The sequence below is a fragment of the Nuphar pumila genome, chromosome 11, assembly GCF_984573655.1.
Source record: "Nuphar pumila chromosome 11, dmNupPumi1.hap1.1, whole genome shotgun sequence".
NCBI lineage: Eukaryota > Viridiplantae > Streptophyta > Magnoliopsida > Nymphaeales > Nymphaeaceae > Nuphar > Nuphar pumila.
In genome coordinates, this window is record NC_143259.1 from 93,240,134 (window position 1) to 93,265,743 (window position 25,610).

General features: G+C 41.1%; 1 protein-coding gene across 1 annotated transcript; it reads left to right on the plus strand.

Annotated features, from left to right (window-relative positions):
- The first annotated feature begins 14,915 nt into the window (after positions 1-14,915).
- On the plus strand, positions 14,916-25,381 carry LOC149822512 (uncharacterized). Its single transcript, XM_089981086.1, has 2 exons — positions 14,916-15,056; positions 25,011-25,381. The coding sequence occupies exons 1-2, from the start codon at positions 14,934-14,936 to the stop codon at positions 25,092-25,094; spliced, it is 207 nt and encodes a 68-aa protein (XP_089837212.1). The 5' UTR covers positions 14,916-14,933; the 3' UTR covers positions 25,095-25,381.
- The last annotated feature ends 229 nt before the right edge of the window (positions 25,382-25,610 follow it).

The window sequence follows — 25,610 nt, forward strand, 5'->3', positions numbered from 1 at the left end:
GTCATCCTTCCTTTTGAGGTATTTATGCCTCGTGGTCTGTGCAGGGTACACAAACAAGGACTTGGCCTGCCCATTCAAGTGCTCAGCCTCACACGGCTAACAAGAGCACATCGTCTGTGAAAGCGATCATAACACCATTTTATTATTTTCATATCTAGGGTATAGACATACGTGAGCTCACTCACGAACAAGGGGCCATCGCCTAAAGACTTCAACTGAGTCCAAAAACCACAACAGTGTATTGCTCATACCTTATGGTGTTTAAGTCTACATCATTCTTTACATCACATGCATAATGTGTACTTCGTGCAGTCATCAATGCCTCAAGCAAGAGCCCAAAGTGTACCCTTTCGAGGTATGTACTAAGTAGTACAAGTGTCAAGATGTGCTACATGGACGTGCGATGCTAAGAACCACATAACCTCAAGTTACTCACACAATTATGAAACAGAGGCAAAGATACATATACATATCTAGGAAAACACATTTTAATTACATGAGAATGTGCATGTGAGTGTACAATTCCACAATTTCAAGAGATACACAATTCAAAGAGCATAATGTAATCATAATTGCATGTAAATTAAGCTAAAACAAGTATTGCAAGCTTATAATTATAAATTTCAAGTAGTTAGAACTTCAAATGTCATAAATTGGCAATTCTGCATAGCGAGGCTACTTTCATAGGAAAGATTTATAATTTCGACACACTCACGTGTTGAGATTGACACTAAGATATTCCCATATGTATGGGAATTACATTCGCATTTTCAAGGTTGGTCGTTGCGCTTGCGGGAAAGACGATGCAAATACGATACAAAGGACAATTATATATATACCAATGGGTTACATATTGTTCCCCAAACATCTCATTCTGATGCTGACAAAGCGGAACAAATTCCATAAGAGGATTTGTGAATTCGACACACTTACATGTCGAGAACGAAGTCTAGAATATTCCCAATTTATGGGAATTACATTAGCATTACCACGGTCGGTTATCGCACTTGCAGAACCCAAACATGCTGACACGATGTTTTTAAACGTAACTGCCGAGAGCTTAAGACAGAGAAAATCTTTATGTACTTGTGGGAAGCATAAAGCTCACCCGATAATCCATACTTATGCTGCCAAGACGGGACCGTGGAGAAACACGAAGTGTACTCTGAACCCAATCACCAATTCGGCTATCTGAATGACAAACACAAGGTACGAAGTACCGACGCGTCCAAAATAATAAATGGAGTTTGTATGGTCACCAATCATATACTTGAACAAGGCACACAATGTGCCAAAGTCCAACTGGGTCTGCTGGACAGTAGACCCACACATTCCAACTTCCATATGTTCACGGTTTAACTCACATTCCTTCTTTTACCACCATATATATATTCATAAAATATATATTTTATTTATTTCCAATGGGTCGTTCTGCGGGCTTGCGGCAACGAGGGAATAGCTGCGCTCATAAAGCTAGCAGCAAGAGCCCAACCTAGTCTTGTCCAAATGGGACCAGACTCTGCTAGATCGCTCTTGCTTAGATCCCACCAAGGGGGTGGTGCTGCAAGAGTGGGCGGATTGGAACTCCCCGGACTGGTGCAGTCTGAGTGTTCCAACCAAAGCAAGACCTGACCCAAGGGATCACAAGTGGCACTGGACTGAACCTAACGGTTTAGTCCAGGTACTGCACTCGATGTGCAATCCGGACTAGGGCCCATCAGGCCCGGTTAGTTCACCCGGGTGCAGTTGCACCCGACACCCAAGCTCGCACCCGTACAAGGCCAAAAGGGCAAATCGAGGGAGAAAAGAGGGTCTGGTCTGGTCCTCTAAACCAGACCATAGTCCAGAACCACCGCTGGTTTGAACCCAGGGGTTCAAGCCAGAGCTGCCATGCAACAACAGGCCCAGAGCAAAGAGCCCAGGCCCGCAGACTACCAGGGTGCAACTAGCACCCGACGGCTAGCTTAGTGCTAAGGCAAAAACACAAGGAAAAAGGGGGCCACTGGTCTGGTCCTCTGGACCAGACCTTAGCCAAAATATGGCCCTGGTCTGAAACCCAGGGTTCGGACCAGGTGGCTACTAGTGGTAGCAACCAACCATAAGGGCACCCAACCAGCAAGGTACCCGGGTGTGGTTAGCACCCGACAGCCCACTGTTGCGCCAGGGTGAACCCGATAGGGTCTAGGTGCGGGTCTGGTCCTTTGGACCAGACCGTTAGGTTTGACAAAGATCCTGTCTTGAACCCACGGTTCAGACCAGGCGTCTAGGTTAAGGAGCAGTAGACCAAGATCTGGGCTACTCGGGTGCCTTCGGTACCTGATGACCCGCCATGCGCACCAATAGAGATAGGGGCCTAATGGCTCAAGTAGCTAGGTGCCACTGGCCGAGCCCTGCTCGGACCAGAGTGTACCCAGCTGGGTTCATCTCAATAGGGGATAGACTCATCGAAAACACCTTGCAACCAAAATAAAGATTTAAATTAAAACAGATGCTAAACTATAGGGAAGGGGCTAGAACGAACTGCAAAGGATGAAGGGTTGCAACGTCTGGACTGGGCTACAAATGTGCCTAGTCTGGACTCACCCAAAGGCTCAAGAAGTACCTCAGTCGTCCCCATGATCTTGAGAGGGGCTGAGGCCATGGCATGCACACCCAAAGTGGGTTGCACACACATGCAAAGGTTAAGACCCAACCAAAATGTGAAAAGGAAAAAAAAAGAAAACGTATGGAAGAAATCAATATTCTTTCCCCCTTTTTTTTTGTAAAAACTAACACAATGCAAACAACAAAATATTCAATAAATCAAAACCAAGTAGGTAATATGCATGAAGAACAAAAGGAAACATCTTCCATGCATTCTAATCTTGCAAGAGTCGTGCATGCCTTAGATGCAATCTGGTGCTCTTGGGTTCACGTTCAAGCTATAAGCCAACCTCCATAGAAATGAAAATACGAGTTTGCTATCTTCACCTTGATTCGGTTGAAGGTGAGGGTCGGTTGCAAGGGCTCCACGAAAGTGGTGGAGGTCACACCCCACACGGCTAAGGAGAGAGAGAGAGAGACCAAAAGTCATCACTTTTAGCTCCCTCCTCTTTTTCAAAAGGCTAAATATGCCTTGCATGAGGAATGGAGGGCCATGATCTTCTTGAGATATCCAATGGTTGGGGTCAAACACCCCCCCCCCCCCATGGCCACCGAACCTTCCCCATTCACCCCTTAGAATTTGAAAAGGCATACAAAATATTACAAGGGTGCCATGGGACTGCCGCCCCATGCACCCAATGGAACTCGTTCCTCCTCATCATTGCTCTCTCTTGGAAAGAGCCAAGATGAGATTTTCGAAAATCTCATGGGGCGCAACCCCATGCTAATGCTTGGAGGGGCGCCCCCACCCTCATGATGGTGCTCCTTGCATCATCATGAAGTCGTTCTTATAGGTAGGGCCAATTGTGGCCCTCCCTTTTTTATCATCCTCCAGATCTTACAAATATGCCATTGTTCCAGCTGGTCAACTTGACCAGCTGGTCTTCGTGGCTAGAGACGTCCAATCTTAATAGAGGTGGTCGTCCAAGGGCTTGGTCAACCCTCCCCTAGTCGGACCTAGCTCAAAACGAGATAATGCTTTATGACCAAAATTTTATTTAAGTAATCAATTAAAAATATCATGATATATTTTTATTCTAAATTCTCAATTAAAATCAAATCCTCCAGCTTATCTCAAGAAAAATCTCATCTCTCACGAAATTTGCTCTCGTTATGACTCACGTTCAATCGATACATGTTTCCAGTAATTCACATGCAATAACAAGGTTTTTTCCTCGTTTGGGTCCCAAATTTGGGGATAAACTAAATACATATATTATGAATTTACTTTAGAGTTTTTAGAAGTTAATTCATCACAAATTGCCTTCAATTTCTATTTACATTTCACTTACATGATTTCAAACCTCGTATATTCATATAGGTATAATTATGAAAAATTCTCGAAATCATTAAAAAAAATCCCATTCACTGAAGCACATCATATAATATTATCTTGAAAATATTGTGGGTTTTACATCATTCCCTTCTTAAAAGGATTTCGTCCACGAAATCACCAACATTACGTTACAAAAAGATCACAATATTTCTCTCTCATCTTGCTTTTGGTTCCCATGTGCATTCTTCGATGCCATGGTGTTGCCAATGTACTTTAACTAGCGGTACAATCTTAGTACGCAACACTTGATCTCGTCGATCAACTATCTTAAGCAGACGTTCTGCCATTGTCAGATCTTCCCGAACTTCCATGTCTTCATAATGAATGATGTGAGATGGGTCAGAAATGTATTTCCTTAGCATCGACACATGAAAAACATTGTGAATATGGGCATACTGCTAAGGTAGCTCAACCTGATATGCCACCTCACAAACTCTTTCCAAAATCTCTAACGGTCCAACGTATCTGGGACTCAACTTTTCCTTCTCACCGAAATAAAACACGCTCTTAGTTGGTGAAACTCTGACAAAGACCATGTCACCAACCTCAAATGATAGCTCTCGTCGTCTCTTATCGGCATAACTCTTCTGCCTATCTTACGCTGCTTTCAAATGCTCTCGGATCTTCTTCACTTGCTGAGTGTAGTGCTGAAGAACAATTGGCGATTCTCTAGATCTATCGCTGATATCGTCTCAATACGACGGTGATCGGCAAGGTCTTCCGTACAGTGCTTCATACAGAGCCATCCTGATACTGGCATGATAACTGTTATTATACGCAAATTCAACCAAACACAAATGTGAATCCCATTCACCCTTCTAATCGAGCATACAAGCTCGCAACATGTCTTCCAATGTTTGGATCGTTCTCTCTGATTGACCATCAGTTTGAGGGTGAAAAGTTGTACTGAACTTCAACCTCGTACCCAAAGTAGACTGCAATTGACCCCATAGTCGCGATGTGAACTTGGGATCATGATTGGAAATAATTGACCTCGGTACGCCATGCAATTATATAATCTCTCTAACGTACAAGTCAACTAAGCTTTCAATAGACTGACTGATCTTGATAGGTAAGAAATGGGCATACTTGGTGAGTCTGTCTACTACTATCCAAATCGCATCATGCTTTCGTCTGGTTCGCGGTAAACCTACCACAAAATCCATAGTAACATCTTCGTGCGTAGAACGGGTTTTAATCCTTGGGCGAACTTCAATGCTCGGTCCTTCTCCGTGGCATATAGGTTAGGACAATATCGCTCAAAACTGTGAAAACAAGTGACATATTTTGCCAACATAGAATTTCCTTGTTGTAGATAAAAAAACTCTTGTATTTTCTTGCTCTTTTTATGTGCTGAAAAATGTGCCACGTAAAAAGTCTCTACAAATTGTTCTCAAGTAATTGGATGGTTCTCAAACTTGATTTCCCAGGTGGTAGCCCACCACCTCTCTGCATCCTTTCAGAGATGGCATGTCCCAAAATCAATCTTCTGGTCATCATTCACTTGTAAGACACGAAAGATTCACTCAATCTCTCGTATCTAGTCCTCTACTGCTTCTGGTGTCGATCTCTTGTCAAAAGGAGGGTTCATACCCATGAACTGTTTATAGGGAACCGCAGTAACAAGAACTGGAGCTGGAGCTGGTGTCTCATGACCTTAAATGGCCTGCTGAATATGGTCACCCATGTTTCGCATAGTTTTTGCCTGGCGGCCAACCACCTCTGTGAGGTTGTTGAGCGATGCCATCAGATCATTACAACGAGCACGCCATGCCATCTTTAAACAAGCAAACATTGTATAAGCAACAAGACAATTTTTCAAAAGCAAATTTCCATTTCCTCAATAAAGAAGTTCATGCATTACTTGCCCAAAATACCCTTCATCAAAGACAGGGTTACAAATCACATCCAACATATAAGCAAACCCAAAAATGGAACACTGACTCAGTGTTTTCACCAAAACATCAGAACATCATCATGGTTTGCTGGTGTAAAAGTCTCAGTAATCCTTTCGACTTTCACATCGTCGCTGCCTAATACGAGAAGGAGAAGCAGGAGTTCTCAGAAGTTATCTGATATTTCTTGAACTTCCATCAATACTGGAGGAACAGGAAGATCTGACACAAACCTCAAGAAAACCACATACGGGTAAGATTCTGGTGAGTACTGAGGAGAGTTTGGCGATCTATGCCTATCTCCATCCTAACTATCCACCACTTCTGGTCCAGTGACCAATGATACGTCATCAATATTGTTTGCATTACTCTTCCAGAGTTCATCGCGAAACTTTGTCTAGCATTCCACTTCTATATGCCCCCTAAGACCACAATAGGAGCAATCACACAACTCACAGGGACAGATCTGTCCTGCGTGATTTACAAGACACCTGGCACACGGAGGTGCCTGTTGTGCCATCATATGAACACCTCGAGCAAGGTGTTGAATAGCTCAGTCCAAGGATTCCTCGCCTTAAACCAAGTCTTAGAGAGCTTTCAGAATCTTCTCATAACTTGGGTTTGTCGACATCTAACCCATGCACATACAATTAAGCATATAATTCTAACTAAGAAGTAATGAATATTTAAATAACATAAATTCAAATTTAAACATACTGTGCAATGGACGATACACGCTAAATTCTTGGACCACACTTAAAGTTGCTCTGATAATAATCTTTGTGGCTCCCCAAACCCCGACCTTGGAAAAATCCTTTGATTTTTGAGGATTTTTTTTTTGAATTGATTTTACGATAAACATCGGAAATCAAGGAAAAGGGGTAAACCACAGTAACAAGGCCGCAAGTCTGAGCGGGTCACAAGTAAGTGATACATATCCAACAAGTCCAAAATATACAACCCAAAGTGTTTAAATATAAAATGAGGCAAGTACATCAATTCTCACAGTCTCTCAAAAATAAGAGAAACATCCCCTAAAAACCCCAAAACCAACAAGGAGCCAGGATCTGCAGTTAAGTGTGGGTCCCCAAGCCTTCACCATGTGTCGTCGCATTGCCATTGTACCTATTCATCACCTGCATTCCAATGAACTGGGGTCAGCACTCTTGCGAGGTGGTGAAGAATCAACAACATCATATATATCCATTTCTCAAAAGAACAACGTGTGTATAGCATGGAACAAGTAAAACAATAGATACATGTGTCTGTGTCAAGTAAGTGCACGTGTAACAACTGCGAACAAGCTAAAGCAGTAAAAGAGAACTACACATCTACTATACACAAGTAGCTAAGAACAGTAAAGACACAAAATAAGAGCAGTAAAATGAAGTAGCAAGCAAGGAACTACTAAAGTACGTTAGCTGTGATTGGTTAGTATTTAAGTTCTTTTGAATACTCCTTCGAGTATACAAAGGAACCTCGCATTCTGTGAGCCATGCACCCGGTGTCTGTTATTTAAATTCTAATGTGGTAACCGGGGATGCTACAAACTGAGTAAACCTCATGCAAGCAGCACATAGCTGAGAGAAACCCTCGCATAGGTAAGGATTGCAATCCATACTATTGCAATAGTGAGGTATCTTAAAAGATCACCTTGACCTCCCTAACTCTGAGTGACTGGAGGTCAATGAACGCTACAACTCCTATAAAAACACATGTCGTAGTAACGACTAGTCACTCAAGGTTGTACCATCCACCCTCTCTAAGGTGAACCGTTTTGTGAATGGGGCGCGACAGTTTATCTTTCTTAGGCTCATTTATCAAGTCATCCCTCCTTTTGAGGTATTTATGCCTCGTGGTCCCCGCGGGGTATGCAAACGAGGACTTGGCCTGCCCATTCACGTGCTCAACCTCACACGGCTAACAAGAGCACATCGCTTGTGAAAGCGATCATAAGACCATTTTATTATTTTCATATCTAGGGTATAGACATATGTGAGCTCACTCACGAACAAGGGGCCATCGCCCAAAGACTCCAACTGAGTCCAAAAACCACAACAGTGTATTGCTCATACCCTATGGTGTTTAAGTCTATATCATTCTTTACATAACATGCATAATGTGCACTTCGTGCACTCATCAATGCCTCAAGCAAGAGCCCAAAGTGTACCCTTTCGATGTATGTACTAAGTAGTACAAGTGTCAAGATGTGCTACGCGCATGTGCGACACTAAGAACCACATAACCTCAAGTTACTCGCACAATTATGAAACAAAGGCAAAGATACATATACATATCTAGGAAAATACATTTCAATTACATGAGAATGTGCAAGTGAGTGTACAATTCCACAATTTCAAGAGATATGCAATTCAAAGAGCATAATGTAATCATAATTGCATGTACATTAAGTTGAAACAAGTATTGCAAGCTTATAATTACAAATTTCAAGCAGTTAGAACTTCAAATGTCATAAATTGGCAATTCTTGCATAGCGAAGCCACTTTCACAGGAAAGATTCATGATTTCGACACACTCACGTGTTGAGATTGAAACTAAGATATTCCTATACGTATGAGAATTACATTAGCATTTCCAAGGTTGGTCGCCCTGCTTGCGGGAAAGACGATGCAAATACGATACGAAAGACAATTATATATATATAGTAATGGGTTACATAATGTTCCCCAAACATCTCACTCTGATGCTGACAAAGCGGAACAGATTCCATAAGAGAATTTGTAAATTTGATACACTTACGTGTTGAGAACGAAGTCTAGAATATTCCCAACTTATGGGAATTAGATTAGCATTACCACGGTCGGTTACCACACTTGTAGAACCCAAAAATGCTGATACAATGTTTTTAAGCGTAACTGTCGGGAGCTTAAGACGGAGAAAATCTTTATGTACTTGTGGGCAGCGTAAAGCTCACCCAATAATCCATACTTGTGTTGCCAAGACGGGATCGCGGAGAAACACGGGGTGTACTCAGAACCCAAACGCCAATTCGGCTATCCGAATGACAAACACAAGGTACGAAGTATCGATGCGTCCAAAACAATAAATGGGGCTCGTATGGTCACCAATCATATACTTGAACAAGGCACACAATGTGCCAAAGTCCAACTGGGTCTGCTGGACAGCGGACCCACACATTCCAACTTCCATATGTTCACGGTTTAACTCACATTCTTTCTTTTACCATCATATATATATTCATAATATATATATATATACTTTTTATTTATTTCCAATGGGTCGCTCTGCGGGTTTGCGGCAATGAGGGAATAACTGCACTCATAAAGTGAGCAGCAAGAGCCCAACCTAGTCTGTTCCAAATGGGACCAGACTCCGCTAGCTCGCTCTTGCTTAGATCCCACCAAGGGGGTGGTGCTGCAAGAGTGGGCAGATTGGAACTCCCCGGATTGGTGCAGTCCCGGTGTTCCAACCAAAGCAAGACCTGACCCAAGGGGTCACAAGTGGCACTAAACCGAACCTAAGGGTTCAGTCCAGGTAGTGCACTCGATGTGCAATCCGGACTAGGGCCCATCAGGCCCGGTTAGCTCACCCGGGTGCAGTTGCACCCGACACCCAAGCCCGCACCCGTACAAGGGAAAAAGGGCAAACCGAGGAGAAAAAGAGGGTCTGGTCTAGTCCTTTGGACTAGACCATAGTCCAGAACCACCGCTGGTCTGAACCCAGGGGTTCAGGCCGGGGCTGTTATGCAACAACAAGCCCAGAGCAAATAGCCCAGGCCCGCAGGCTACCTAGGTGCAACTAGTACCTGGCGGCTAGCTTAGTGCTAAGGCAAAAACACAAGGAAAAAGGGGGCACTGGTCTGGTCCTCTGGACCAGACCTTAGCCGAAATATGGCTGAACCCCAGGATTCGGACCAGGTGGCTACCAGTGGTAGTAGCCAACCATAAGGGCACCCGACCAGTAGGGTAACCGGGTGTGGTTAGCACCCGACAGCCCATTGTTGCTCTAGGGTGAACCTGATAGGGTCTAGGTGCGGGTCTGGTCCTCTGGACCAGACCATTAGGTTTGACAAAGATTCTAGTATGAACCCACGGTTCAGACCAGACGTCCAGGTTAAGGAGCAGTAGACCAAGATCTAGGCTACCCGGGTGCCTTCGGTGCCTGGTGACCCGCCGTGCGCACCAAGAGAGATAGGGGCCTAATGGCCCAAGTAGCTAGGTGCCTCTGGCCGAGCCCTGCTCGGACCAGAGTGTACCCAGCTGGGTTTGTCTCAGTAGGAGACAGACTCGTCGAAAACACCCTGCGACCAAAAGAAAGATTTAAATTAAAACAGATGCTAAACTATAGGGAAGGGGCTGGAGCGAAGTCAAAAGGATGAAGGGTTGCAACGTCTGGATTGGGCTACGAATGTGCCTAGTCCAGACTCACCCAAAGGCTCAAGAAGTACCTCAACCATCCCCATGATCTTGAGAGGGGTTGAGGCCATGGCATGCACACCGAAAGTGGGTTGCACACACATGCAAAGGTTAAGACCCAACTGAAACGTGAAAAGGAAAAAGAAAGAAAACTTATGGAAGAAAACAATGTTCTTTCCCCTTTTTTTTTGTAAAAACTAACACAATGCAAACAACGAAATATTCAATGAACCAAAGCCAAGTTGGTAATATGCGTGAAGAACAAAAAGAAACATCTTCCATGCATTCTAATACCCCAAGAGTTGTGCATGCCTTAGATGCAATCTGATGCTCTTGGGTTCACGTTCAAGCTATAAGCCAACCTCCATAGAAATGAAAATACGAGTTTGCTATCTTCACCTTGATTTGGTTGAAGGTGAGGGTCGATTACAAGGGCTCCGCGAAAGTGGTGGAGGTCACACCCCACACGGCTAAGGAAAGAGAGAGAGAGAGAGAGAGAGAGAGAGAGAGAGAGAGAGAGAGACCAAAAGTCATCACTTTTAGCTCCCTCCTCTTTTTCAAAAGGCTAAATATGCCTTGCATGAGGAATGGAGGGCCATGATCTTCTTGAGATATCCAATGGCTGGGGTCAAACACACCCCCCCATGGCCGCCCAACCTTCCCCATTCACCCCTTAGAATTTAAAAAGGCATACAAAATATTACAAGGGTGCCATGGGACTGCCGCCCCATGCACCCAATGGAACTCGTTCCTCCTCATCATTCCTCTCTCTTGGAAAGAGCCAAGATGAGATTTTCGAAAATCTCATGGGGCGCAGCCCCATGCTAATGCTTGGAGGGGCGCCCCCACCCTCATGATGGTGCTCCTTGCATCATCATGAAGTCGTTCTTATAGGTAGGGCCAATCGTGGCCCTCCCTTTTTTATCATCCTCCAGATCTTACAAATATGCCATTGTCCCAGCTGGTCAACTTGACCAGCTGGTCTTCGTGGCTAGAGACGTCCAATCTTAATAGAGGTGGTCGTCCAAGGGCTTGGTCAACCCTCCCCTAGTCGGACCTAGCTCAAAACGAGATAATGCTTTATGACCAAAATTTTATTTAAGTAATCAATTAAAAATATCATGATATATTTTTATTCTAAATTCCCAATTAAAATCAAATCCTCAAGCTTATCTCAAGAAAAATCTTATCTCTCGCGAAATTTGCTCTCGTTATGACTCATGTTCAATCAATACACGTTTCCAGTAATTCACATGCAATAACGAGGTTTTTTCCTCGTTTGGGTCCCAAATTCGGGGATAAACTAAATACATATATTATGAATTTGCCTTAGAATTTTTAGAAGTTAATTCGTCACAGATTGCCTTCGATTTCTATTTACATTTCACTTACACGATTTCGGACCTCGTATATTCATACAGGTATAATTATGAAAAATTCTCGAAATCATAAAAGAAATTCCCATTCACTGAAGCACATCGTATAATATTATCTTAAAAATATCGTGGGCTTTACATTCATAATCTACTCTTAACTTTGAATCTGCCCAAAACATATTCACAACATATCCATCTTCATCCAGTTGCATTGCACTAAATAAACTAGAGTCAATGCTTGATTTCTTCTGTAAGTAATCAACCAAAGAACATGTTTATTCATTCTTCATGTTATCCGTCCTCTTCCTTCTCAAGTGGTTTTTTAGATCCATAGGTGTGAATGACGTATTCTTGCGACCACCATTTATGTGGGCTCACAAATTGTATGTCTTCCTTGATGCAATGTTGGCACTGTCAACTATTTCAACAATTGCAGAATGTGCTTCAGTTACTTTACGATGTAACCTTAACATAGGAGTTATAAATGAAACTGCTAAATCATGGTTATGATCACTGATTAAAGTACAAATTATATATTTTCCATTCAGAAGTCTTCTTAACACCATTCTTGTTGGACATCCACATATTGAATCTAGCTTGCTCCTTGTTGGATTTCCACTTGACTTCTTCCAACCTTTCTTAGAACAAATATATGTCTTTCTCACCACGACACCCTGTGCATTTTTTGACCAAGAATACCTTCTAACATTGAAGCCAAGTTTTGAGATATAATCATTATAAAATTTATATGTAGCTTCCTCATTATTAAACTGCATTCCTTCTACGGGAACAGAGTCAAGTGTACTATCATGTACATTCCCAGTGCCTGCACCTTTATCAAGTGTACTGTCATGATCATCTACCTCATTATCGAATTGCATTTCTTCTGCTGGAACATTCAAGTCAAAAGTGAATCCAATGCATGCACCCTTCTTATCATGTGTATCATTAGTGCACATGTTCACTTCTTCAGGTGCGTCATTAGTACATATGTTCACTTCTTCATAACTTTCCAATGATTGCCATATATCATCTTCACTGCAACCAGGTGATAAACTCACCACTGTCATAAGCAAAATAGCAATTCGCGTTAGCCAGTGCATACATTTACTATGATTTATTCAAGATGCATATAACAACGGATACCGATAAGATTAAACAAGTCAAAGAAATGATTGAATGAATCACAATATAAAAGCAACAATGATTTGTTATTTGCTTATACTATGCATCGAGTTGTTATTTACCATGCCAATAAAAGAAAAGATTTATCATATATGTGTGTTTACAATAGCGATTCATGTGACAATGATTTAATTATATCTACGACGCTGTGAAGCAATTTCAATAGAAATTGCTAAATGAACAACGATTTGAATACAAAAATCACCATCGTAAGCGCAACAACGTATTTTCACACACACATTATAAAATTCTTTCTACAAATATCTTACAAGTCGATACTAAAAAACACATAATATCTTACAAATCGATATACATACCGCATAATATATTACAAATCGATACTGCAATTCAGCATAATAGCTTACAAATCGACACTACAAAACATATAATATCTTACAAATCGATATACGTATCACAAAATATATTATAAATCGATACGGAAATTCAGCATAATAGCTTACAAATCGACACTACAAAACACATAATATCTTACAAATCGATATACATATCGCAAAATATATTTCAAATTGATACGTAAATTCAACATAATAGCTTACAAATCGATATTAACAAATAAAACAATATCTCACAAATCGGTAGTACGTTACTACAATCGCGATTTGTGATACATTGCATATACTGAGTGAATGAATGATACCGGATGGGGTAGAGGCCCTTTCTCACATCTGTAAACAAATATTCTTGTCAACAGGTCCTAGCGCCTTACAAATATCTTTCATTTTCAAATCGTCAAAAGGACAAGATCCACCTACAATAACAAAACAATGCCTTAATGGCACTCACGACGACATACGTTCTTCAACAATAGCATGATGACATGGAAAGGTACTCATGATGCCTTAATGGCACTTATTGGAATGTTTGTGCATCATTGCTTTCTTCCATACTGCCTAACGATAACGAAAAAGAAGAGAAGACTGTAAAAAGAGATGGATGACAAATGCCCTATGATGCCCACCAATGATCGAACAAATCAATCGATTTATAGTTATCTCCACGAGGTAAGAACGAACCCAGGAATGTTTTGTAACACGAGGCAGGAACAAGAAGGCTACAATGTGTTGTAACACAAGCTAAAAACCAAGGCGAGAACCTAGACTCGAGACGACGACAAGGCTGCTTCGGCGACAACAGACAACGATAAAGGGTGCGTCGTCAAAGGGAGCTCTTGTTACAGCAGATGGTGTAAAAGTTTACTGCTTAGGGCGAAAACAGAATGTTTGGACTTTGAAGAGTTAACATCATCCTCGACTTTCTTGATAGAGGACATTTTTGTCTTTTTTTCGAACCATCATTTTCCTTTTTTGAATGGAGGACATTTTTATCCTTTTCTCGAACCGTCGTTTCATGGCGAGAATGACGGAAAATGGTACTTTAGTCTTTGCAACCACACCAGACTCCGATGCTAAGTAATGCCGACACACACGAGGATACGAGCCCCACGTGCTTATATATGTGGCGCTCATTCAGACCCTCGAACACGAACACGTCTTTGGGGGAGAACACACAACACCCTCCCCTTTTTTTATATGTATTTAAAACTTGCAATTTATTTAATTATAACTAAATTATTTTAATTAAATAATCATTTTAAACATCGACCCTAAAAAAACCAATAAATTACCCTTTAAACCTCATGGCTTCATCGCCTTCAGCGTAAGAAGGCGACAATGAACACCAATGTGTCTCGTACGTATGTCACAAACATTTTCGAACACGAGTTCGACTTTGAAGTTTGAAAAATGTAAAAAAAATATGACACGGGGAGAAGTAATTGATTAATTTTTAATCAGTAAAAAACTGATGTTTTTATATTTAATAATAAAAATGCAGAAAATATAAAAATATTAAAGTATTATTAAAAATATTAAAATAATAGCCATACGTGTCAGTGTCCATGCCGATGGATCTGAGCCTGTCTTGCATCTCTAGGGACACACTCCCAAAATGGCGCATCCTCGTGACACAGTTCCATCCCGAACCCGTCAGATCAGGAAGGCCGTTTCCGCTATTCTCTTAAAAATTAAGGACATAATAAATATTTCTCGCCCTTTGAAAGGGATGGCGGAGAGAGAGAGAGATGACGAGGGGGAAGCAGAAGATCGAAGCGCAAAGGCGGAACGCCGAAAGGAACCAGAAGCCGAAGGGTTCCCAGTTCGAGGCCAGAGCTGTCGCCCTCAAATGTAGTTGCCCCATCTGCAAGGTTCTCATCTCCCCTATCTCTCTTTCTCTCTCTTAGCTTCTCTGCTTCCGACTTCGTTCTGATTTGCCCTTTTTCTCTATCATCATCGATGGCAATCGTTTTCGTTTTTTCTTATACACTAGCTTATTGTATTGATTTGATGTGAATCCTTTTCCTCTCTCCCTTTTGAGCTCCTTTCTTGATAATTGCATCAATTTTCTATTAAGGTTAGGGCGTGTTGGAGTTGAGTGGTTACCCTTTGGATTTGGTAAGGCATGCTACTGCTGTTAAAGAACAATTAGATCCGAAATTGCAAATTATTATAGACAGCTTGTTCATGGAATGGAAGGAATTGGGAGAAGTAGGATCATCCGGGAACGACTGGAAAATAGAAAAAATGGAAGGAGTCTCAAATTTGGGTTAACTTCACCTGTCGGGTTTTATTTTCTTTTCATTCCACTGTAAGAATGCTGGATCCGATAGATTTTTTATCCATTCAGGATTTTTTGGTGTTTCATGTTTCGGAAGTGGTTTCCCGGGAAGCGCGTTTCCCATCCTTCTATAGCGTCTTTGGTAACCCTGCTTGGAAACCCGCATATCTTATAGCAATTCATAGCAACAGTATCTTCGACCAATACACTTTCAGGGGAGGTTTTTGGTTGTTGATAAGTCAAGTAAACCCTTCACATTATGGCAATGTGGTGTAGCAAGTAGTAGAAAGTAAATGATTTCTCATCTATGGCCGAATAGTTTCATTTTTTTTCTCGTCTGATGACATTTGTTAGGTTGATTTCATGCTTTAATATCGGTGGCTCCTTGCAGTCTTAGGTGAAGCAATGTAAATGATGGTAGAGAGGGGGGACATAAACTTGACATAAGATTAGTTAGCCTTTGGTATATAGACTGGTGTGTATCCTAGCCTTAATTAATCATATTATTGCTCTCTTCTCATCCTCAATCACAATTCTCGGACCATTGGGTTTCTCACCGTTGGCTCTTTATGGGATTGCTCAATGTAACTTTTTGTTCTTTTTCACCTCTTACCACTTTTGTTGTATTATATTTTGCAACTGACTGAATTCCCTCTTTGTTCTTTTTATTGTTCTCTTGGGCTTTCTTTCTATCTCCACTCTTGGCTTTTATGGGGACCTCTATTTCTTTATCTACTTCATATCCTCTCGCACTCATCACATGTGAGCCAAAATGATTACCTATTTCATTTCCTTAACGTTTGATCATCCACTCACTCCCTTTAGGTTCTATCTGCCTTTAAGAGCCTCCTATCTTGTTCAATGATGTTGTAAAAATAGTACAATATGATATGAATATGAGAAATCACATCACATCTCCATACCACACTAAGTATCCCCTGCATTTGAGAAATCTTAGCATCAAATCTCCATATGAAAAATCACAAATATTAAATAACACTTTCCATTGTTGATTATTTGAATAATTAATTCAATGAATAAGAAAATAGGAAAAACTGGGTAAGATCATAGTTCGATTTCAATTGGTTTAAGCATATTCTAATCTCAGCATAATTCGATATTGGTTGGACTCATTGGGTATGGTCTGCCATACATGGGTTTGTTTAGTTTCTTTCACACGATATATCTACCCTTGTATGTAAGTTATAGGTCACCACACCCATTAAAGGAGACAACAGGATGGGTCTAGAATCTAGATTGGAACTGCATGGAAAGTTACAAAAGTAGACAATCCATTACCTAAGAAAATTAAGCGAATGTTGGTTTGGTTGGGATGGATCCTCATGATTTGCTCATCCACGAAGATTATGACAATAAGTAAACAAATGACGATAAGAACAACAGTTTTAGAGTGACGTGGATTATTATTAATGTATTGTTTCAAGAGGAACTAGTAAGGTGATTTATTGCATGTTTTACTATTTTAACATAATTGATTTCTTCAAAGTGATGATGTTCTAGCAGTCACCCTTGCCTTAAAATCATCTAGAGCTTTCATTTGTGGACTTTATGAACCATCTGTTTATTCTTGATGTTTTTCGCTTTTCTTCTGTTTAAGATTTTTTCTACATACGTTCTATGAAGATATCTAATAAAACTGTCCATTTGCTTACTAGCTTCTGAATAAAATCTAAAGAAGATTTTCATTTCTTGTTCATTAATTGCTCATGGTGATTCCATGGAAGGTGATTTTGAGCTTATTGGCATCTACAGATTGGAGGGATGAGGTAATCATGAATAGTTTTTATGTTCATGTTAGAGCTCTAAAAGTGAGACCTGTACCTTTCCGGAACATGCTTTCCACGAAGGCTTGCTCATCATTTCAGTCAGCTGCTACTGTTCAGGGTTTGTCCATTAAACATGGGGATATATTTTGGTGGAACTCAGCCATTACAAGTTACTTTAAGCATAGGGATCTGGAATCTGCAGAATGAATATTTGAAGGAATGCCTGAAAGGAATTTGGTAACGTGGAACTGCATGATATCAGGCTATGTATCAAATCATAGACTTTTCGAAGCACATAAAATATTTAACTCTATGCTTAGGAAGAATGTTGTATCTTGGACAGCATTGATGAATGGATATGCAAGGTACGGGAAGTTGTTGGAAGCTCGTGAATTGTTTCATCAAATGCCTGAAAAGAATGTCATTTGTTGGAATACTATGATATCCGGGTATATAAACAATGGGAGGATCAAAGAAGCACGGAAATTTTTTGATGAGATGCCCATGAGAAACTTTGTATCATGGGCGATCATAATTGGGGGTTATCTCAGGCATGAGAATGTTGTTGAAGCAAGAAACTTGTTTCTTCTGGCACCTGAGCAGACCATTTCTCTTGCCAATGCAATGCTGTCTGGGTATGTTGAATTGGGTTATTTTGAGGATGCATGTGAACTATGTCACATGGGTGCGGATGCGGGAGCGGGTGCGGGGGATTCGGCACTTCCAAAAAACCCGGGTGCGGGGGTGTGGCAGGGGCAAAAATGTAAAAAAAAAATTATATATATATATATATAATTTTGAAGTTTTAACAGTTTAACATTTAACAGTAAACATTGTCATAAACTCACGTACTCCACACACATGGAACTAATGAAGATACTTTCTTACATGTTCAATTTGGGGATGCAGGTTAAAGAAGGGCCTAGCGGAAAAAAGATTAGCATCACTGACGTGAAGCAGTCCATTCACCATATCTTCTCCCCTTGCTGAGAAACCAGATTAACTGGGCGGAATGCGTGAGAATAAACTGATCACACTGCTGAGTTAATTGGTTTGCATACAGCGACCATGTTCGTCATATCTATGTCTAACTACTATGCCAAGGAAACAACCATTTCTTCCAGATCCCATTGTAAAAAAGATTTAGCTCCCTCAATGTGTTCCTCTGACAAGAGGCTGTCTTGCTGGCTGACTTGTAACAATTGCAGTTAAAATAATGTACAGTTCAATAAAAAATAAAAACGTGTTCCTCTGACAGTAGATGGGGGAGGGGCTCGGCCCCTCCTGTGCCGAAAAACGAGGGAGCAGGGGAGGCTCAGCCCCTCCCCTGCCGACCCAACAAGAGACCGAGAGAGGGGGGGGGGGTGCTCGGCCCCTCCCCAACCGACCCAAGAAGAGAGTGAGAGACATACCTGCGAAAGGAAAGGAGGAGCCGAGAGGAGGAGTCTGGGAGGCGGAGCTGGGGGCGGCGGAGCTGGGGCGGCGATGGGAGAGCTCGAGCTCAGGGGGAGAGAGAGGAGAGATTAGGGCAAAATTTTTTTTTTGCCCTAATCCTCCTTTTCATCGGGGGAATTTTTTTTTTTCGCCCAAAAATGTGGACAAAAATGACCCTGGGTGCGTTGACCGCACCCAGGGTCATGTTGACCGCACCCGGTGCCACACCCGCACGCGATCCCGCGTCGCGTCGACGCGGGTGCGGCATCTGTTTTGCCGAGTCCCTGTGACACAGCATGTGAACTATTTGATAGGATGCCTCAGAAGGATGTAGCTTCATGGACTATTATGATAACTTGTTATTCATGGTGTGCAAAGATGGAGAAGGCTAGATGCATATTTGAACAGATGCCTAACAGAGATGTAGCAGCTTGGACTGCTATTATTTGAGGTTATCTACGAAATGGGAATATTGAAATTGCACAGTGATTGTTTGACCAGATGCCACAAAGAGATATTGTGGCCTGCAATTCGATGATTAGTGGCTACATCCAGAATGGTATGCTTGAAGATGCTTTAAAATTGTTCTGGCAGATGCATAGACAAGATATTGTGTCATGGAACTCCATTCTACAAGGTTATGTGCAGAAAGATGACATGGACAATGTACGTAATTGGTTTGAAATTATGCCTCAAAGGGATGCTGTTTCATGGAATACTCTGATTTCTGGTTATCAATGTTGGGAAGCACTTTCTCTATTCTCCAGAATGATTAGCGAGGGATATGAGCCTGATCAAGGCACTTTTACAGTTGTGATCTCAATTTGTGCTGGTCTTGCTGCATTAGGGTGGGGGAGAAAGATCCACCTTCACACGATCAGATTTTGTTATGAGCATGATATTCCGGTGCTAAGTTCACTAATTACCATGTATTCCACATGTGGTGTTCTGAGTGATGCTGTATTGATTTTTGAGCAGATGTCAAGGAGGGATATAGTTGCATGGATTTCTATGATTGCAGCACATGCTTATCATGGATTTGCATCAGAAGCATTTAAGATCTTCCTTGATATGACGAAAGATGAAATCAGTCCAGACCATGTGACCTTTCTTGGTCTTTTATCTGCATGTGTTCATGGTCGTTTGGTAGATGATGGATGGAAATATTTCAATTCAATGCATGAGGATTGGAAATTGATGCCTAAGTCAGAACATTATGCCTGCATGGTTGATCTTCTTGGTCGATCTGGTCACTTTAATGAAGCCATTGAATTTATAAGAGAAATACCACTAGGTCTTTCAACTACTGAATGGGAAACCCTGCTAAGTGCATGTAGAATTCACGGGAATCTGGATCTGGGGGAAATTGCTTCCAAAAAGGTCATGAGTTTGCAACCATTGGATGGAGGAGTCCATGTATTGGTTTCAAATATGTATGCAGCAAGTGGAATGTGGAGGAATGCAGCAAATATTAGAACTCTAATGAAGAAAAAAGGGATCAAGGAAGCAGCCAAGCTGTAGTTGGATTGAGATAAATGGAAAAAATAATGTATTTTTTTATGGCGATAGGTCTCATCCTCAGAGTGAACATATATATGATCAGCTTGGATCCTTGGCAGTTGTGTTAGAAGATGGTGGTCATTTACAATAACACAGGAGTGGATTTGAATGAAGGGCCATATTTGTCCCATGCTATTCAAATATTCAGCTCTCACCTGTTGCACTCACATGATAGTATAGGGGATTGTCTGTGCAGACCGTGAATTAATAATGTCTTGATCTTGTGCATGAAGTGGCATTTCCAACTTTAGGTTTCTATATCTATATTATCCACATCTATGTCACTTGGGTGCGAGTATGGGTACGGGTACGGGTACGGAGGGTGGTACGACACGGCAATTCCAAAAAATGTGGGTACGTGGACATGACTATATATATAAAAATAAATATCACATAAATACAAAATAAATTCAAAATAAACTAAATATAATCTAAATATATATGCTATATCTAAAATATATATTATATATTGAAAATATAAAGTTATAAACTGAAAATATAATTATAAATTATAAATTAAATACAAACTTGTATGTATGAAGGGTAAAAATGGCATGTCCGGGTGTCGATGCGTGTCGACACGGGTACGGAGGGCAAAATGGAGTGTCTGGGTACCATAGATCCACATAGTCCATCCAATCATGCCTATTCACATTGGTGGTTATTTAGTCGATGGAAGCATTGCATAGTACCTGTAGTCTTTCCCTTCCAGTATTTCTTATGCTACATGTAATTGTGCATACATTTCCAAGATTCTGATTTATTGAGAAACTCCACGAGTGAGGATATGCAAAGATCCTGCATTCCCTTCAACCTATGTGATGATTACATCTGCTCAATATGCTCTTCTGCAGCATCTCCAAGTCCTCTTCAAATGAAGAGACTGCTGAATCTAGACAACAACTAATTCTTCATTATGTTGTGATGTCTTTTAATTTCTTCTTGAAATTTCTGGGTCGGTGAAGAATACTGGCAAAGATGATCACTTAAAAATAGCCAAGCGGTCATTGCCTTACTTGCTGAAGATAGATACAAAACTTTTTGAAGTCCAGAATCTTTATCTTATATATTTTTATTTCAAATTGTCAAAAAGAATTTTGTTTGAGTAGTGGACCAGTACAGGATACAGTGATATGCTTGCAGTTTAGAGAGTGTTGCAGGTGAATGCAGTAACTGAGAGGCAGTATGGTGTGATGCTGGTTCCATACAGCAAGGATCAATCTTGTGATCTCCCTCACATCCCATCTTTTCTTGGCCCGAGATTTGCATTCTTATTGACTGTATTCTTGGGGGCTCTGCTTGTCTGGTAGGAGCAGCTAGTGCACGTCACCTTGTGGTGGGATGTTGCAAGTTTCTAATCCCAATGGTATCGTTGTACAATTGGTAGGGGTCTGCCTAACCCGAGCTTGCCTTTCAAAAAAAAAAGTAATGGTACCAATTTCCCAGCATTTCTCTCCTTCCAAACACATCATCAAGCAGTGAGGAGTTGCAAGTGGTGGTGCAAACTGCAAAAGTGCTGCTTCGAAATCTTTCTGCAGTAGGGTTTTGTGTGTCATTCCGGAGGACGAAATTGGCTATTGAGAACGAAGGAATATTAGATTATGATTACTAACCTGACCTTAATTCACTACCGACACCAAAACTAATTCAGTTTTCTGAGAACAAGAATTATTTCTCCTCACTCAGGGATCCTTCCTTAGCTTCTAAGATTACCAAATATTGGATGCTATGGTCAGCCTTACATGCAACTCCTTTTTTGAAGTATTTGGTGTCAATGGGTGCAATCATTTTGATAGGACAAAGACAATTTACGGGTGAGGATTTCAATATGTTCCATTAGAGCTTTGTATATGATTCTTGTGCCTTACCAGCTTGACGTGAAGGTTGGATATCTGGATTCTGTCCTATTGATTACATTTTTTCTTTTGGAATCAAAACCAACATACTTATGTTGCGGTAGGCAGTCAATCTCTTTGGTGGTCTACTAGGTAGATGGAATCTCCACTCCGAGTTCAGGGCCTGTTTCCACCTCAACTTGATTTTAGAAAGCAGTGACCATTCCATTTGCTGGAAAATCTTTGCCACTAGAGCAATCATTAACAAATTGATTTTTTCCTTCTTATCTCTTGTTCTTTTGCAGTATCTCATTTATCTCTCAGTGCCTCTTGTTAATAGACCATGTTCACATTAGAATTGTAAACTGCCTCAAATAAGTTCTATTAGTCACTATTGAAACCAACTCAAGTTTCCAAAGCTGCCAATTAGAGAGAATCAACTGCTGGCCAATGTTGTATTTATTTTGATTGACCAAATTGCCAATAAATTATAAAACCAAAGGGAAAAACAAACAGATAAACTTAGCAAGAAGTTATGAGCAGAACATAGTACAAGAAAAAAATGCAAATGCACACATTCATCTTTGCCGATATATACATATTGATAGTCCCCATTGCATTACATTGGATAACCACTATCTATCTCCCTATATATATCCGTCTAGCACCCGGAATGTCCAAAATCTCCAAACAATCCATGATCGTTAGATTACCACAATATGACGATCTTGGGTTGTTTAGACCCTCTCTCTCTCTCTCCCACCCAACTTCTTCGATGCTTGTCCCCTCCCTCCGCCGCTTCTTCCCAACAACCATCACCTCGGCGAGCAGCCACCCATGGTTAGTGGCCTAGCAGTCAGAATTTCTAGTAAGCGTGAGTCATCAGATCACATTGATTACGTCCCTTCCCTTTGTACACACCGCCCGTCACTTCAGTGAAGTGTTTCGATCTGCTGCCTACGACATCACAAAAAGTTCAGGCCACTGGCCACTCGTCGGTGGTCTTTTTCTTTTTAAGGGTGTTAGCCAACCAATGGCCACCCAACTGCAACCTGCCATTGGTGGGCAACCACTGGTCGACCATCTAGCAGAGAGAGAGAGAGAGAGAGAGAGAGAGAGAGAGAGAGAGAGAGAGAGAGAGAGAGAGAGAGAGAGGCTGGCCAACTTGTTGGGTGGCTGATCCCTGGAAATTGATGGTGAGGGTGGGAATGATGCAGTGGCGAGGGGAGAGGGGCACAACGTGGGAGGGGTTGCAGGTGAAGGGTGGGGAAGCGTCGGGTGGGTGCTGGAGAGAGAGAGAGAGAGAGATCCAGCTCTAGCGGATCGAACGGTCCAGATGATGCTGTAGATTCTGGACCATCCCACTGCTGGACGTGCCCCTTTCCCTATATATCTATGTCACCTGGGTACGGGTATAGAGGGTACGACACGGAAATTCCAAAAAATGTAGGTACGGTGACATGGCTAAATATATACCGAAAAATATATATTATATATCTAAAATATATATTATATCTAAAATATATACCGAAAATATATATTTTATATCTAAATATACATTATATATTGAAAATATAACATATAATGTAATATAATATAGGACACGGCAAATGCCGTGTCTAGGTACCAGTATGTCGACATGGGTATGGCACCCTAAGTGCCATGTCATGGTAACATAGCTATATATATGTATATATAATTGTGAGGCTAAGCACAACTTTATTATCTAAGTTCATTAACTGAGTATTTAAGATTCTAACTGTTGGCTATCAAGCCTGGGTACCACCTTGTTGTGCCAACAGCCAACTCTGGTGTGTCAGCTTAGTTATCGTCATCAAGCCACTTGATTGATGTCTAGCTTCCCAATTGTTTGACATTTTCTTTTCCCCTGGATCAATGAAGAAGGTTATAAGTTAGTTTATTCTTTTAAAGAACCAGAAGTGAAGAGCTATGCCAGGTGGGCAGATGGGAAAAAACTGCTTCAAAGATCAAAATTGGGCTTCACAATGCTTCTCTACACCCAAGGATGACACTCTCAAAATCTAGATCTTCAGAACGTTGACTCTACAAAGCTCTAAACAGCTCTTTCTGGGCCTGCGGAAGAGGGATGATGCCTTCAGATTATTATCTGACTAGCTGACTGACATAATTCATTCGTCTTTCTTGTGTTAGCATGTCAAATATGCACCTCCTTGAATCTTCAGCCTTTTGACTTCATTGCATCGCGGACTCTTAAGAAAATAGGATCTTAGTAACATGTTCTTGTTTATGTGACTCTTATGGTGTTTCTAGGTTCTCCTCTTTATATGTGTCAACTTTACTTTTTCCAATGCTCTTTCAGAATATTACAGGTCTCTGTGGTCACTTTGTCAAAGGGATATCTGTGCTTGTTTTGAACTCTAATAATCCTGGAAAATCTTTGCTTGGTCATGGAGCTTGTAGTTTTTTTCCTGTCTGAGAAAGAATTCATTCAGTATGATTTTTGTGGACAACTTGCTCAAATTGCTAAATGGTGATGTCTATTTAGAATTTGACTAGACTCTGGGCAACTCAGTTTTACTCTGGGCTATTTTCCATCAAACTCATGGGCCTGAGTGGTTTGATTTGGTCTTTTGTGAGCTTCTGATGCTTCTCCTAAAGAGCTTGGTATATTACAAGACTTGCTGAAATTATGCAAGTTTATATGATAAGACTCCAATGAGGGCTCCCACTAGCCATGTTAACATTATATATGCATTTGATGAAAACATCTTTTTTTGTAGGCATTTGATGAAAACATCTTTTTTTTAAGGCATTTGATGAGAACATATTGCTGATGACATCAGTCATTACTTGGGCAAAATGTTCTATTCCCTTGATGAATTGCATAATGGTGTATCTATGTTGTTGATGCACATGAGCAGTAATACTTTGTCTTGTGATCTTCAGGTGCAGTTAGCAAATTCAAACCAGCTTGGAGATCACTATGCTTCAAAGCATCCAAAAGAGAAGCCCCCAAGTGAATCCGGATGAGTTCCTATGCATGATGTCCAGCTCTGCAATGTCTGTTGGTAATGTGGAATCAGAATCTGGTTGTATATCTACTTCTTGTCGCCAGAACAAACTACCTTGTCTTCCTTCTTTTTCTCCTTGAACAATACTCCCTCCTGTCCTGAGCTGTGCTTGATGGAGAGATTGGAAAGGAAAAGAAAAAGAAAATCCTCTACCTTCTCAGGAATATGAATAATATCATGTTTCTTCATGTGTATTACTTGTGTACCTTACGTAGGAATTTGTAAATGACGATAACTACCTTGGGCTCAGAGGCTTCTTCGATCTTTGCATTTGCTTGGTTTACCCATGCCTGTTGCAGCTACTCGTATCCCTACTAGTGGAGGTGTTAACCACCTGAGATTGTTGATCGTCTATCTTGACTTGCATCACTAATTGCTGTCTCCTTGTGTGTTTTTTTTTGAAACAGCAGAAACATATAAAAGAGGACAACACCAATGTTTCGCTTCTTGTATGCTCCGTTCCAGCTACCACATT